Source organism: Zalophus californianus, chromosome 7 (genome assembly GCF_009762305.2).
Source record: "Zalophus californianus isolate mZalCal1 chromosome 7, mZalCal1.pri.v2, whole genome shotgun sequence".
NCBI lineage: Eukaryota > Metazoa > Chordata > Mammalia > Carnivora > Otariidae > Zalophus > Zalophus californianus.
Window position 1 is genome coordinate 84,538,160 of NC_045601.1, and position 16,728 is coordinate 84,554,887.

Below are 16,728 nucleotides of genomic sequence, written 5' to 3' on the forward strand. Positions count from 1 at the left end.
TTAACACCCATAAATACTCAAAAACACTCTATTCAGACAGTGGGGGGAGATACTTATTATTTCAGTAACAAGGCTGGTTTTCTTGGCCCCAAAAGTCAGTCCTAACCCTTCAAGGATGTTTTAGAAACCCTAAAGTGGTATATCTAAAAGAGGAACATGAGGCAGAACCCCCTACTTTCAATGGATGTCCCTGGTCCTCCAAGGTCCTTTATGGCCTCTCTGGGCAATCAAGGTTATCATGTCGGTAATCATCTCTAATAAAGCAGATTTCAGTCAGTCTTTGTTAATGATCCCCATTTTCAGACACCCACCTAGGCAGGGGATTGCCCTTTGATGCTGGTCTCTAGGCAAAAGAGGTCTTCCTTCCTATTCTAACTACTCCATTCCAGAAGAAGAACACTATGGAACTGGTTGGCCAAATACCAGGACAATTCCTCTAATATTAGGAGCTCTCAGTCTCTATTTCCTCTGGCGCTAGTTAGGACAAAGATACAAATGTAGTGATCTGAAGGGGTACGTGCACCCCAATGTTTACAGCAGCAATGTCCACAACAGCCAAATTATGGAAAGAGCCAAAATGTCCATCAACAGATGAATGGATAAAGAAGATGTGGTGTCTATATATAATGGAATATTATGCAGCCATCAAAAGGAATGAAATCTTGCTATTTGCAATGATGTGGATAGAACTAGAGGGTATTACACTAAGCAAAATAAGTCAATCAGAGAAAGACACGTATCATATGATCTCACTGATATGAGGGATTCTTAATCTCAGGAAACAAAGTGAGGGTTGCTGGAGTGGTGGGGGGGTGGGAGGGATGGGGTGGCTGGGTGATAGACATTGGGGAGGGTATGTGCTATGGTGAGTGCTGTGAATTGTGTAAGACTGATGAATCACAGACCTGTACCTCTGAAACAAATAATACATTATATGTTAAAAAAAAAAAAAGAAGAAGAAGATAGTATGAAGAGAAAAATGAAGGGGGGGGAATCAGAGGGGGAGACAAACCATGAGAGACTATGGACTCTGAAAAACAAACTGAGGGTTCTAGAGGGGAGGGGGTGGGGGGATGGGTAGCCTGGTGATGGGTATTAAAGAGGGCACGTTCTGCATGGAGCACTGGGTGTTATATGCAAACAATGAATCATGGAACACTACATCAAAAACTAATGATGTAATGTATGGTGATTAACATAAAATAAAATAAAAAAAAAACACTAATCCAAGCCTCAAAACTTACATTCCAAGAGGCTGAAAGCAATTTACTCTTGTTTATTGCTGGGCAGTATTTCACTGGATGAATATACCACAGTTCTAAAATTCATTCTTCAGCTGAAGAACATCTGAGCTATTTTCAGTTTAGGGCTATTATGAAGAAGGCTGCTATAAACATTCCCTTGTAAGAGTTTTTGTGAATACATGTTTTCACTTTTCTTCTATAAATACCTATGAGTGGAACTGCTGGGTCATAATGCAGATGCATGTTTGGTAATTTTAAAAAAATTACCAATTTTCTAAAGTGGTTGTACTATACTATGCTCCCACAGCGATGCATAAGAATTCTAGTTTCTTATTACCTTCACCAACATTTGATGTTGCAGTCTTTATTTTGGTCATCCTAGTGAGAGAGCCTTTTCCTCGTTGAAATACTCGCTTCCCTTTTATTTGCCGTATCACGAGCCTCCTGGGTTTTATCCTATCTTTCTTCATTTTAGTGTCTTTCCTAGGTCACTGACCCCTTTCAACTTTTAAAAGTGAGGTTTCCTTAAAACTCATTCTTAGGCTTTCTCCTTTTCTGAATCTAATCACTCATTCCCATCTGTAGCTTCATGGCTAGATGACTGATAAATTTATATTTCTAACCATCCTCTCTTCTGAGTTCCTGACCTATAGCTTGCAAAAGCCAAATGATCAAGACTAAACTTAGGATCTCCCTTCCATCCCTCCAGATGCTCCCAAAACCTGGTGGCACAAGTCAGAAGTCAACTCATATTCAATCCATTAAAAGAAAATAATTATGACTTTTGCTTCCCAATCTCTCTCAAATCTTAACACTTTTTCATCACCGTCAAAGTCCTTGCTTCTAACATCTCTCACCATGACTTCTGCAATAGCCTCCCAACTTGTGTATATACACAGATGTGTCCTGGGCCTTCAACCAATCAGTTCTTGATACTGTAGCCAGAATATTTTTTAAATACTAATAGGATTGTATCATATCTCTCTTCAAAATATTTGGGTTCTTTGGATAAAGATAAAAGTACCATGATCTGGAAGACCCTAAAGTGTGAAGCTTCCACCTATCTTTCCAAGATCCTTTCAAACCACACCCCTCTTGGCTTTCTCTTGACTTTCTCCTCTTCCACGACACTGGCTTTCTTCTACTTCTTCAGGTTTACCATCCTGCCTTCCACCTGAGACCCTCTGTTCTTCCTGCCTGCTAGGTACTTTACTCCCTCTTTGCGTAATTAACTCCCATTCAGCCTCAGATCTTAGCTCAGTCCTCACTGTCATTTCCATGGAGAGCCATTCCTGGCCAGCCTGATATTAACCAAAATTCCTAGTTTATTTTATATCATCTTATCATAATATCATATATTGTCCTGGGTTACATTTATCATAGATTTTAATTTTACATTTATTTTAAAATTTTACTTAAATAAAATGTACCTTCTCCTACAAAGGGTAGGGGATAGATAGTTCTATTAATTCTGGTACAATGCCTGGCCTATCATAATTGCTCAATCCATTTTTGTTCTAAGAAAAAAAATGAATGGGTATTATTCCTTTTCTTGAACTTCTGATTTTTTTCTTATTTTCAATTTGAAAGAGAATCTCATTAGTTCTTGGTCAGTGAATCATCTGGACTTGGATCAAGTGTCCATCTTTAGTTCAATCAGTCATGGCCAGGGTGGGATCATATTGATACAGAGCTGCTTCTTCCAAAATGCCCAAGGGGGCAAAACTTACAGAAGGGCTGTAGGTACAAAAAGTAATACGAGGCATGTCCAGATCATGCAAATTATGTAATGAGATAAAATGAACTTCTTTAAAAAGACTTTATAGAAAGAATGTTTTTCTTAAGTTTTCAAGTTTGTGGGTATGAGAGTTTATATGTACGGGTGCATGGATGAGCTGGGAGTGTTTATGGATGCATATATGAGTTGCCAATTCCTTCCTATTCCTCTAATTCTTTCTTTGTGTCACTGACCAACAGTCTAGATGAAGACAAACCTCCAAATGAGGGGGAACCAAGAAAAACTCTTTTCACAGTGAGCAAAAACCTACCGGCTTTTCTAAGTGAAAAAAACAAAATATGATTTTAATATGTACATAATTCAAAAGCATAGTAGGAAAAGCTATTTGGACTCATAAATAAATTACTGCATATTGAAAACATTGTAACTTTCAGAGAAGTATTAAAAATTAAAAATAAAATGATCACAAGAAGTACTGATAGCTTAAATATAAGTCCAACAAATACCATAGCAAAGGAAATCTTTAAATAAAATATTTCTTGGTCCCTGGCATTGATCCACTTACTTTGAATAATACTCAATATGACAAAATTCAAAATCAACAAAGTAATTAAGAGTTCCCTTGGAGTTTTCTTTCTTTCTATTCTTCTTTCTTTTTTAAATTTTCTCTCTCTCTCCTTTTTTTAAGTTCCCTTAAAGTTTCCTATAACAGCGTATACTCTTACTGAGCAAGCAAATCAAAGCAAAATTGAAAAAAAAAAACAATTTTTTGGATTTGATGGTAGTTAAAATTATGTGGAGAGAGTATGACAGTAGAAAACACACTGGACCAGAAGATACAAGACCCAAAGTCTTATACCTAACTCTCTCACTAATTAATAATGAAAACCTGAAAGACTCTCTGGGCTTTAGTTTTCTCTTCTTAAAAGTGGAGTTGGAATATATCTTCCGTGGCTAAAATGTTTCATCTTGATTGCCAACTCTCATCAGTTGATGGTCTGGAGTACTCCACTCAGAAAGGTTCTGAGGCATCCAACATTTATCAGTGATGCTTTTCTAGGTTCAGGAAGTCATCTGTGCTCTGAGTATTTGCCAGCCCTGGACAGGATGGGCTCTATGCTCTCATCCATATCTCAACTTAATCCAGTTATATTATGTCAAAGACCAGTGCTTTTCTGCCCTGGGCACACAGACTGAGCAATTCAGTTCAACAAGCACTTACTGAGGTCCCACCATGTATCAGCCACAGTGTTAAGCAATGGAAATGCCAATATGATTAGAAGAAGATACCTGAGTTCAAGGAGTTTAAGTCTAGAAGATGACTTAAACAAGGGGCATTTTTTAATTAAAAAGATAATCCAGTACAACACTTGGCTTATGATCTCATTCTAAATACCAAATCAGAGAACATATATTATGGTTTAAACTGTTACTGAAGTTAGTGATGTTTTAAATCAAAGGAAATGTTTCCATTAAGCATGTCTGTCTAGAGAATTACTTTTTAAAATGTATTATTTACATCCTCCCACACTGACATTCAAACACTTTAAAAATGCTGTCCTTCAAAAAGCCATTAATGATAAATTAAGAGTACAACAGATCATCTGAAAACTATACTTCAATTTCACCCTGTAATATCCAAATTCCAGTATATTCTTCTTATAAGTTCTGGCCAACTGTGGTTCTCTCAATAGCCAAAAACACTCAGCTCATTTTTGCTTTCAGAATTTGCTGATAGAATTCCCATGGTTAGCAAAACCTTCCCACTCCATCCACCTACTCATACCCTATTAATCCGTCCAGCAGCCTTAGGTGACTCTTCCACTCCACGTCCTCTAGATTTATTCATTCATTCATACACACAGTTTAAAAAATTCAGGCACCTAGTACATGCCAGGCACTGGCAAATAAGAATGATCCTGCTCTTGGGAACATATGCTGTACTGAGCTGGGACTGTAGAGTGAAAAAAGTTATAAAAAAGATGGGCACAGAGAAAAAATACAAAAATTAATCTGGTAAGTCTGGGAAGATGTACCAGATGAGATGTCACTTGAACTCATTTGAAAGGCTGTGTAAAAATTAGGTAGATTGAGAAGGAAATTCCTAACAGAAAAACACAAGTGGAGTCATCAAGTTGTGAAGCAGTAGTGATACTCTGAGATCCTGTTCAGTAAGGCTATGGCAGGAAGGTGTGCCTGGACCAGTGAAAGGAGACAGTAGGCACAGTACAGATTATGAAATTTAATCTCTACACTGAAAGCACAGGGGTTTTATCGAAGGGACATGATTAAATGAATGTTAAAACGATTCCTCTGACAACAGTGTGAAGATGAGATTGGGGGGGTGGGGTCTGATCAGTGGCAGGGAAATGAATTAAGAGGTTATTGCAGGCAACCCAGCGAGTAGTGATGACAGTCTACATTAAAGTAACAGCAATGCCATTGAAAAATAAAGGAGAAATTCAAAGGACTCTAAGAAGATTGAATTGGAAAGATTTGACAATGGATTGAATAAAGAGTTGCCCTGGAGATGCCATCCAGAAAGACAGGGATTATAAGAAAAGCACTGTGTTTAGGCAGAAGGTCAAGACATTATGCTGGATCACAATTGGTTTGAAGTTCCCAAGGACATTCAGGTAGAGATATTTAACAGATGGTTAGGTACACGGATCCAGAATTTGGCAGAAAATTCTAAGGTAGTAAGATATATTTGCAAATCATTAAAATATAAGTATGATCGAAGCCATGAGTGTATTTGAGACTGACCAGAAACTGCATATAAAATGGGAGTAGAAGGTTGGGAGTAGGACCCATGGGAAGGGAAAATTGTATTATTAATAAGAGATTGATTAGGGACACATAGGAAAGGAGAAGACAAATCAGAAGGAAATGGAGTTACAGAATGAAGGGCAAGAGAGAGCTTCAAAAAGTCCTCCAGCTTTTATTATAACCATCACTCATTTTGAACTATTTTGTATGGCTTATTTAGCATTTTTCCAAAGTACACATTGTATTTTTTTAAAATTTGTACTACCTCACCAGGTAAATTATCTGCTGCTTGGCCTGGGATTATAATTGTTTGTTTTTTTTCTTTTTCTGCATGTAGACCTCCAAGAACCTTAAACTATGCTGCCTTTATGGAAGACCAGGACTAGATAGAGAGCCACCTGACAGATTATCAATCAGTTTTACTCAGTAGTAACTATTACAGCTTAGGCCTTTGGAGCTCCAAATACCATGCAATCCCTTTCAATGCCTGTCTGGAACAAAACTCAGACAATAGTATCCTTTCAAACCAGCATTAAGTTTTTACTCCAGGTTGCTATAGATTAGGTGGTTAGATTTGTCTAGGGCATGTAGACATCTTTACATTGAAATAGCCAGCCTAATTCATAAGAAGACTTTACTATATTTTATTTTTTCCAAATTGTGTTTTTATGACAATTGTCATGATGGTCATGAAGAATATCAAAGCAGAATCTCTTTACAATTTTTACTCTTAACAAAATTTTAATATCCCAAATAAATAAGCCAGCTCATTTCAATTTCCCTTTATTTCAGATACCAAGACATAAAATACATCAAGTTTTTCTCCCGAAAAAAAGGGTTAGGAAAGAAGACTTAAGCTCCAATATATTAGAAGACAGGATAGCTAAGAAAGATAAATCTACTAAGCTGTATGAAATATAAAAGGTAAAGCTATTTGGTTACTTTTGTTTTCATCTCTTTCTACTAATACACTATGTAATCTTTCTGACCTGGATAGAACTTCTAAATGCGGATATATATATATATATATATCACACAAAAAAGACTAAATACTATATAAATCACTAGCAAGGTATTACCTGTTATATATACATATATATATGTATATATATATATATTACCCTGTATTTAAAGAAAACTGATAAATTTATTTAAACATTCCCTAGATATTTCATATACCATCTGCCCAATTTTTCTAAAATGTAAAACCCCATAAATTGAAAACAAAGCAGCTAGCCACTCAAAGAGCTTCTCATGGCATTTGTTAAGAGTTACGTTTAAACATCAAGAACGATAATGTGGCACATGATGCTTGTGCGCTGATTACTTACAACTTTAATATAACCTGATATTCTTGAGAATATCAATAATCTCTTTGAATACTGCTCAAATATTGATCATATTCCAGCACAGGGATGTAAGTGGGTAGCTAATCAAAGAGACTACACAAAGTGTAGGAAATACAGCCAGAAAGCCCCATCAATAACTTCTACTATCCTACCTTCCATTTGTGAACATGCATGTGTCCATTAAAAGAAGGTAAACTGCTCAAGATAAATTCATATGACAGTGCAGATACTTTCATTGGTTTTCAATTCATTTATCTTCTCTATGTAAATATAATGGCATCTTCCAAATAATAATTACCTGTATAATGATAGGGAACACACACAAAAAAGACTAAATACTATGTAAATCACTAGCAAGGTATTACCTGTTATATTACATAAAGATAACTGTTTGGTTCATTATAATTCTTTAAAATAGCTAATACCTAATTAAGCACTTTAATTACTTTCAATTTGTATGAAATTACTTTCTATAACATTACCTTATTTTACTATCTAAACTTGAGAAGAATTATTAAAATGTTGCATTCTAAAATCTATTTAAATGTCTTCTCTAAACTGCAGGCTGCTCCTTTGCAAGGCCCAAAGGAGAACATTCATAAAGAGAGTCCTGCATACAGTTGCAATTCATAGTCACTGTTATTTGAAAAATGTTCTGAAATTTTAATTCTATTTTGCCATAAAAGGTAGCATTCCACTGAGACTCCATAAAAGATAACACCTCCTTCTCAGCGAAAATTCTTCCATTTACCAATGATTTTCAAAATAATATGTCTGTAACTTGCTTGTATTATTTATTGGTAAGATATATTTTATGACTGTTAATTGCTTGACTTTCTTAAATTTTAAATGAATAATGGGTCAGGGAAGCAAAACTTACAAAGAAGAAGACATTATAATTTATTGTCCATATTGAAACACAAAATTTAGAAAAAGAGGTACTTTCTGTAATCATAGAGGAGACAGGCATAAATAGATACTGTCCTGGGCAAACCAACATATATAGTCACCTTCCTTTTAAACAACTCTATTTTTCTCTTTAAATAAACATTCACATATACAGGAAGTTTTCACAAGGTAGCAACAGAGGTAGAAAATCTAAAGTCAATACAGTATATTCCCCTCTTGTCATTCACAGAAAACTGACCTAGATCCAAGTAAGTGGATACAAACTTGATGAAAGAGTGTGAGAATATGCATACAGAAAACCCAAAGCATCCAGTGGAGAATCTTAAAAAAATCTGAAACACGTATAATCTATTACATTACCCAACAATAAACTGACATGATAGAGAGACTTGACAAGTATACGGCCCCTTATTCAGCCAATTCTGAAAATGAATAATTTATAAAATCCAGTGGCACTAAAATCATAGGTCTTTTTCTAGTAAAAGATGAGGAAATTACCCTAAACTAATTTCTCTTCACATTTTTGAATTAGGTTGCCTTTTAGCTATTTCAGACATTATCATTTTGCCCACATTGCTTTTTGTCCTAAAGACATTTATGAGATATTTAATAAGAAAGAAAGAAGAATGTAAAGAAGGTAAATAGCCCCTCAGACCAAGCCCTGGGCTCATTTTACCTTGTGCCTCCTTTACCAAATTCTCCAACTGGTAGCTGCAGCCCTCACCACACTGTACTGTTAACATGATACGATGAATGGATTGTTCTCTACGAACTCATCTCCATGGGACCCCTAGTAGCTGCAGTAACCATAGGAAAAGATAATCTTGAGATTCTTCTACAGTTCTCCAGAGTAAAGATAATAATGGCACCTTTCCTTGGTACAGCAATTTCAAGTTTAAAGGTGCTTCCATTCTCCACTTCCTCCTAAGTTAGCAGGGCAGGCATTATCAATTCCATTTGACACATAAAGAAACTGCGACTTGGATGGGTTTACACCTATAGAAAGTGGTAGTGTTAAGACCAGCATTTAGTCCACTGCTCCATCCAGCTATTTGATGCTCACCTCCTCTTCTGACCATGGTAGTTTTCAAATGGTAGTAACTACACCAACATCAGGCTCTCAGCAAAGGACTCTCTATTCTATCCCAATAGCCCAATGCCTGACCCCATTCCAATGCCTGAAAAAATGATCTTACTGTTGAATTGACTATTGTATGACACTTTGTTCAAAATAGCCTACGCAACAAATAAAATTGAGAATAATGGGGAGAAGAGGTAACCTCACAGTGGAGGAGAATGGTGGGAAAATGCTAAGGTATTAACACCATGAGCAAAAGACCCAACAGATCAGAAAAGCCCCACAGCATAAACGAGGAAGTTGTGGCCAGATCTAGAGACTGAAGAGAGGTGGACTTGGAAAAGGGTCGAAAAGACCATTAGCCATAAGAAATTCTTCTCTTCCCCCTTTTAGGTTAATTCTCTGGATGCCAGAATCAAATGTCGTAAGCAAAGGGTCAGGAAGGTATCTAGCTAGTGCTGGGAATTTCACTAATACTAGAAAACAAATAGAATACTGACAGGATGAACTTCTTATCAAGATGTGAGCTCAGGGCAGAGTGAAATATGTAAAGTATCCAGCCACATGCCTGACACATGGAAAGCACACAATAAATTTTAGCCACCCCCCACCAAAGAGAACAGAGAAACAGACCATAATACCACAGCTTCACATACTTTTATTATCATCATTATTATTTTTTTTTGCTTGATGTACTTTTAAAAAGATTTACAAGAGGACTAGCAACTTGGGAGTCAAGGTACATAAATTCTGGGTTCTATAACTCTAGTTGCCGTGTGCTCTAGGAAATTTACTTCAACTAGCAGGACCAGCTCTGAAATATCCATCTCATTATCACAGAATAAAATGTAAAAATTGTTTAAAAACATAAAATTGTCCATAAAGATATATGAAATGCAATACAATGGACTTTATAATCCGTGATACATTAGCCCCACCCATCTGTATGTTCCAGGTGTGGGACAATAATATTTCAGGAATTCCAATTTGGTATCTTTCCAGGAAGCTTACTGAACAGGTTTAAGATAAATCATTCTCCTCATTTAACAATTTGAGCAAATAACACTCCCAAGATGTTGTGTTTCTATTCAAGTCAGCAGTAGCACATATAGCCCACACTGGTTTCCATATTCTATTTCAAATTTGGTAATCTCCTTATTTAAACGGTGGTGCCCCCTCACTTCTGGTTAAGAAAGAATACATACAAGTTAAAAGAAAGTCAAGACATGTTAGCAAAAATGTGAACTAATAATTATGTCTCTTTCCCTCCATTCTCTTTGATAGCTTCTCATGTCTTTCATTTTTTAAGGCTTCCCTATTCTATATTTCCCCTGGAACATTTGGGAATTAGTCCTGGGCACATGCATTTACTAAGATAAGTTTTTGTTGAAAGAAGAAAACTTCAATAGAGCTCAGGATTAACCTCCTCTAAATGTAACCCTATCCATAAATGGTGTAAAAGAGACTAGAGTCCAAGTAAAATGGTGAGTTTTTCCTCCTTTTCTATTTAACACAACATCTCAAAAATGGTAGACACCAGCTCGTGTTTTAGCAGTGTTTCCTCAATACTATTTGCCTTCTTTCTTTTCCTTCTTACCCATCCTTGCCTCAGTAACATGAGATAATATTTTCAGGCGTAAGATATGAAAATCTTTTCAAACCCCAATGAGAACATGATACTTGCATCCATAGGGACTCTATCTGCACTCCTCCCCAAATGCCCCATCTACCTTTCCTTCTTTTCCCATTTGCTAATTGTGGTCTTTCATATTGAGTCTTATGGATACAGTTGAGGCCACAATAGCAAAATTGGTTAGAAAGAGAAAAAGGAGAAAGAAAAGCTGAAGTTATAAGAATTCTACTTCAACTTTCTTTCTCCTTTCATGAAGGAAGTAGATACTATGGATGTGTGAAAAGTCAGCGCAAAGAACAGAGGGAGAATACGCTGGCTAATTGAACATAATAATAAAAAAATAATTAAAAAAGAAGAGAGAGCAGTCTAAAGCCAACACTTTCTATAAATCAATTTCACACCAAGAATTGCAGAATTTATAAGTAAAACAGAACCTCACAGAATCCCCATTTAATTGTCTTGCCCATATTTACACAATAAGTGTCAGAATTAGAACTAGAACCCCAAAATGCTTGGATCCAAAGTTAATGGCCTTTCCACTATACAATGATGCTTTTTATTTTCTTCAAATTGGAGACAATTCCCTTGTCCTCAATCCACAGGAAAACTCTATTAAGAGTGTGAGTGAAGGTCCAGGCCTTCCTATAATCAGCAGCTGATCTAAGTCAACGTAATCTTTTGCCAAACCACTTCTCTGAAACTGAGGAAAGAGCACAAACTAATTTAAGGAAAAGGTAGATGAAATGCAAGCTTTTTCTTGGTAGAAGGACAGTGCACTGTGTGGAAAAATATTTGGACTTAGAATAAAAGGTCTGGGCTTGAATCCTGATTGGGCCATGTAATGTGAGTTAGCTTAGGGTATTACTGGAATTCTCTGAGTTTAGGATGAAGATTTGAGGATTATATGACCTGACTTACCCCCTGCACAGGCTGTTGTGAGAATCCAAATATGCATGTATTAAAACTTGAGCATAGTTCAACTATTTGGCATTTGATTCAATAACCACTTAGAATAATGGCCAGCATGAGGTAAATGCTCAATAAACGTTAGTAGTTTTATTAAATATTTCAATATGGTTGTCAATTCCCATCCTCAAACCCCTTTAACTCTCTGCCTCTATTTTTTCTCTTCTCTTACTATTCTGTGGCTCCTTTCTCTATGAAGCTTTTATAAAAAAGGAATAAGATTTTAGATCTAATGAGATCTTCTCTGATTTACGTCCCAGATAATGCAGTTTTCAACTCATGTAATATATTGGCTCATGGTGTCTGGTGACAGTTACTTGAAAGAGTATTCATTGAGGAAGTTAGGTTTCAAAAAGCCTCCAGAACACACACACTCACACGCATGCACGTGCACACACACACACCAAAAACCCTACTAAGATTAAGAAAAGACCTCTGATTTGCAGATTATTAAATCAGTCATTAAGAATTATTTGCAGGGGTCAACTATTTCTAGTCATATGGCAATGGTATTTAAAATTAGTGTGCTTTGCCAACAAAATGAATTATTTTTGTGATGAAGTACTTATAATTTTGAGTAAGATTTTTCTGAAATCTTGAGGTATAAGTTAGCTTGATTATTCTTTCCATTTACACATATTTAAAGATATTATCAAGGCCAAATTGAAGTAGTAATTTATAATCAAGGCTGATGAAACTACACAAATATATATTAATCTATATTTGTTTATCTTTCCCATATTCACGCATCAGTTTTCTATCTTCTATTAATGCCTTACACATCCGTACACATTGTGAAGAGACAGCACACACAGTAGGTAGCTCAAGGTGATGGTTCTACAGTGATGACAAAAGTGAACTTTAACTCTAACTGTTGTGACCAGAACTTTAGCTCTGCGGGGCGTGTTGTGAAAGTAATTTCTCAGATATGTGATATGATGGACCAAGCATTACCATAAAAACTTATCTCTGATTTCACAAATACTTCAAAGCCCTGTGAAAAGCTTCATGTTTTCCAATCTATTTTTATGCAAAGTTGAGAAAAGGTCACCACTTATGACTGTGTCGTTAAGTTCCCACATATACTAGTCATCTAACTAGCCTCTACAATCACCAGTCTTTAAGACACAAAGTGCCCTCTAGAAAAAAGTACAGCACTGTCCCACTAATTGCAGACAATATGACACGCTTACACAGCAGCAAACCGGGATTCTAAAACACTCACCAATCTGCCACTGCACAAAAGGCCAAGACATTAACAGAGGAGGCTGATTGATAAAGTTAATGCAGAGGTCTGGGATGATAGAGGGCTGTTGTATAACAGCGTCACATCCTGCGATATTTTGTGAATCCTTGCAATAAAGGAACAGTATCCGCAAGCTAGTACAAAGCAGTCACAGGAATAGCAGCGGGAAAGATGCTTTAGACATGAGCAGTTGGACGGTGTTCTTCATTTTTATTTGTCCATAGAAGCCCATACAGTCTTGTCATGCTATCCTTAGGCAGTTAGCCGATTTGGAATTCTGTCCTAAAACTCACCCTCTCCCACTGAAAATCTCTCGCTCTCCACCGGCCTGAAACAGCAATGGAGGGGCGTGATGGCCAGTACTTGCACTGTGCCTTCCCTGCCTAGTTGGACCCTGTCAAGGAGCAGTCATGGGTTCCACTGGCTGCTGGAGGCCTCCATCCACCTGCTGTCTGCAGTGAGCACCAGAAGGAACGGGAACAACCTGTAAATCCTGACCAACGTAAAAGGTGTCCAGGACAGGTGGCAGGGACTGCAACCAGTGAGGACAGACGGACTGACAACCAGACACACAGACAGCAGCACCATCAGACACAATCCATTACTTCCAGTCTCAGAAGAGGGGAAGCCTGCAGCACCAGGGATGTGACTGCTGCACCAGGGACAGGCAGCAGATTAACAAGGGTTCTGCCTCCCTCAAGCCGGCAGGCTTCAAGGATTTGTTTTTTGGATGAGAAGGAGCAGGGAATCCAGAAACCTGCTGCTCCTTATAGAATGAGGCCAGTGCTGGCCTTCCGAGTTAATGGACTCTTCCTGAGTCTACAACCAAAGGGCAAGAATGACCGGATTTCTACTCTTTTGCTGTGACCCAGCGCTCACAGCGCTTGCTCAACATCCCCCTCTCCCATCTGGGTGGCAGTTACACTGGTGGGGACCCACCAGTCTGTGAATGCTGCCTCCCTCCCTTCCTCTCCTTCCAGGCACTGCTGCACTGAGAGGAAGCAGAAGAAAGCTCCAGTGGCAGCATCTTCTCTTCAGGAGGCAATCCTTCAGGGTGGCGGGGGAGGCCCTGGTGGGTGTGTTCTGTGCCTGTGTGTCACCCCTGTTCCCTCCCTGCCCCTACTTTGCTCTTAGCTAACTCCAGATGCAACAGGTTCCCTTTGGCTCTTTCTGCCGATCCTCTGCCCCCAGATACACCTTCTGGGCTAAACAGGAGACACCAAGGAATTAGTCGCAATCAGGGTCTCCAAATTCCTTCACCCCCATGTTGAAAACTTTCCTGAATACGAGAAGACCTCCCAGGGGAAGGCAGGGTGGAAGTCCCCTGTGGCTCCACTCTGTGGGTGATGCTAAGGAGCAAGGAAAACCCAGTCTGGATGCCAGCACCTTGTAAGCACTCTTGTCTGAGAATATGATAAGCAGCAGCCCAGGCTGTGTCACACACCCCTGCACCACCAGCAACGAGCCCCATCCCCTCCCCAGACACAGGAAAATGGGGCACTAGAAAGAGAGCCCTTGAAGGGCTGATGGGCTTTAAAGAAGAGGGGATGTGTGCAAATATGTGATCCCCTATTGTACTGCTTCCACCAGGAACTGAGCAGGCCCCAGAGGTCTCTTGGAAACCAGTAAAGAGGAACCTCTAGTTTATTCGGGCCAGAGTCCCCATCAGCTTCTCCCATTATTAAAAACTTTGCATTGCCAATGGCATTGTATATGGGTAAGAGAATGTGTCTTCACACAGGTATTCTGTGTAGAAGACTGTGACTAAAAGCTTAAAGAGAAGCTGGGTAGGCAGGTTACCAAAGATGGCAACTGCCCAAAAAAAGACCCAACCTTGATCTGGAGATGAATGAGTACCAAAATGAACACTAAAATAAGCATTTTTTCTTACATAAATACTGGCACCCTTCACTGGGGTAACCCCAACCTCCTAAACAACTCCAAGAAGAGAAGAGGAGCTGTTCTCAGCACCTCTTCATCCCACCTCCCCTTTCTTCCACTCATCCCCTGCCCCTTAACCTGTTCCCAGCCCAGGGCCCTTCCACCTGGGTGGCATCAGCTCTCCTCAGCTCCTGCATACCCCACCCTCAGGGTGGTCCCTGTCCACCCAATCTTCCTCTGCAGCCCATCCTCTCCTGGCTCCTGGGCTCCCCGCTCCGTGGCATCCCCTCCTTCCTACTGTCCCCCTAATCTCTTCCCCGCTCAAGCCCAGCGCCCCTGGCCCCCAAGGCGGGCGCCTCCACCCCCCCCCCCCAGCACCCTCGCCCGCCCCTCCCCCACACCCAGCCGAGAGGATTGGGTGAGTGAGTGGTGAATGGACCGATGGAGGCACGGAGGCACGGATGGCGCGGCTGGGGCTGGCTTACTTGAGCATGGCTTCTTCTTTTTCCTCCTCTTCCTTCTGCCGGTCCATCACTGCCATGATAATGTTCCTCTCTTCCTCGGTCAGGTGGCTCAGGTCGGGCAGCTCTTGCATGGGGGGAGGCACCGTGGGTGGGCGAGGACCGCGGGGCCCCACGGCCGAGGACATTTTCGTGGCCTGCCCGCCCCCTCTTCTGGCTCCCTGGCTCTCACCTTTCGGATTCACGCCCAGCAGCTGCGCCCCTGCTTCCCCTCACAGAGGAGCCCTCCTGGCGGCTGCAGGAGGAGGAGGAGCAGCGGCGGCGGCAGCAGCAGAGCCGGGGAGAGAGAGAACCCAGTCTTTCATGGTTGTTTGCATCCACCCAGCCCCGGATGCTGCCTTTGTTTTGGTCGCCCTCGCTAGGCTCGGGGCCGCCCGGCCGCCTCCTGCAGCCCAGCCTCGGCCGGCGGGGGCGGGCAAGCGGAGGCGCGGCGGGCGCGGCGAGGAGGCGAGGGCTCGCGCCAGGCTCGGGCGATCCGGGCGTCGCGCGCTGGGCGCGCGGGGCGGGGGCGGGGCTGGGGCCGGGGCCGGGGCCGTTGGCCGCCGCCGCCGTCGCCGCCGCCGCCGCCGCCGCCGCCGCCGCGGCTGGTGCCGTTGCCGCCGCCGCCGCCGCCGCCGAGGCTGCTGGCAGGCTCGGCTGCCTCCAGTTTGGGGCTGCGAGAGGGAGAGGGAGAGTTTTGGGTGTCAGTTAGGCGGAGTCTCGGAGGCTTCGCTCCCGGGTGATGCTGCTGCTCTCGCAGACATAGCTGCCAGCCACTCAGTCCCGGAGCCGCTCCGCCCACGGGCACCCACCCGCCCACTCCCCAGGTCGGAGCCACGCGTGCCCCAGCCTCTCCCCCCACGCTCGCCAACGTACACGCCACATCGCTCTATCCCCAGGTACCCCTCACCCGTGAGTCATCCTCCCTTTCCTGGTCTCTCGTCTGTGTCATCCTCCCCAGCCCTATTTTTCCTTGGATTGCATTAATCATCATCATCCTCGCTACCATCTTCATCCTGGAGCGTTAATATTATTTGAGCACCCACGATGTTCTGAACAGCAGGATGGAACACCCTCTGGACGCATTTTTTTTTCCCTGCTACAATATATTTCACGTGTACTAGTCAAGTGTTCATAGCAACAACAATGTGATTTTTTTTTTTTAGATAATTTTAATACACACACACACACACCCCTCCGACAGCTTGGATTTTCTGGGTCCATTGTATGCAGTGCCTTTCTTGACCCATCCTCAGTAAGACTCTTCTGAAATTTATCCCAATTACCCCCTTAGGATGCCCCACAACCCAGCAACTATTTAATTTGTCATTTTGGGCTCTGGGTAGCCCCATCGCATCGCATAACCGCACTTCTCTGGTGCTTGCAAATGGATTATCTACTTGAATTCCTCTACT

General features: G+C 40.8%; 1 protein-coding gene across 30 annotated transcripts in view; it reads right to left on the bottom strand.

The window, feature by feature from the left end:
• Window positions 1-15,732, bottom strand: part of RIMS1 (regulating synaptic membrane exocytosis 1) — a 489,882-nt gene extending 474,150 nt beyond the window's left edge. For all 30 annotated transcript variants that reach the window (XM_027601790.1, XM_027601819.1, XM_027601818.1 and 27 more), the window contains exon 1: window positions 15,299-15,732. In XM_027601790.1, the coding sequence (XP_027457591.1) occupies window positions 15,299-15,462 (164 nt within the window). In that variant the 5' untranslated portion in view covers window positions 15,463-15,732. The remainder of the gene's footprint in view (window positions 1-15,298) is intronic.
• Between the last annotated feature and the right edge of the window lie 996 nt (window positions 15,733-16,728).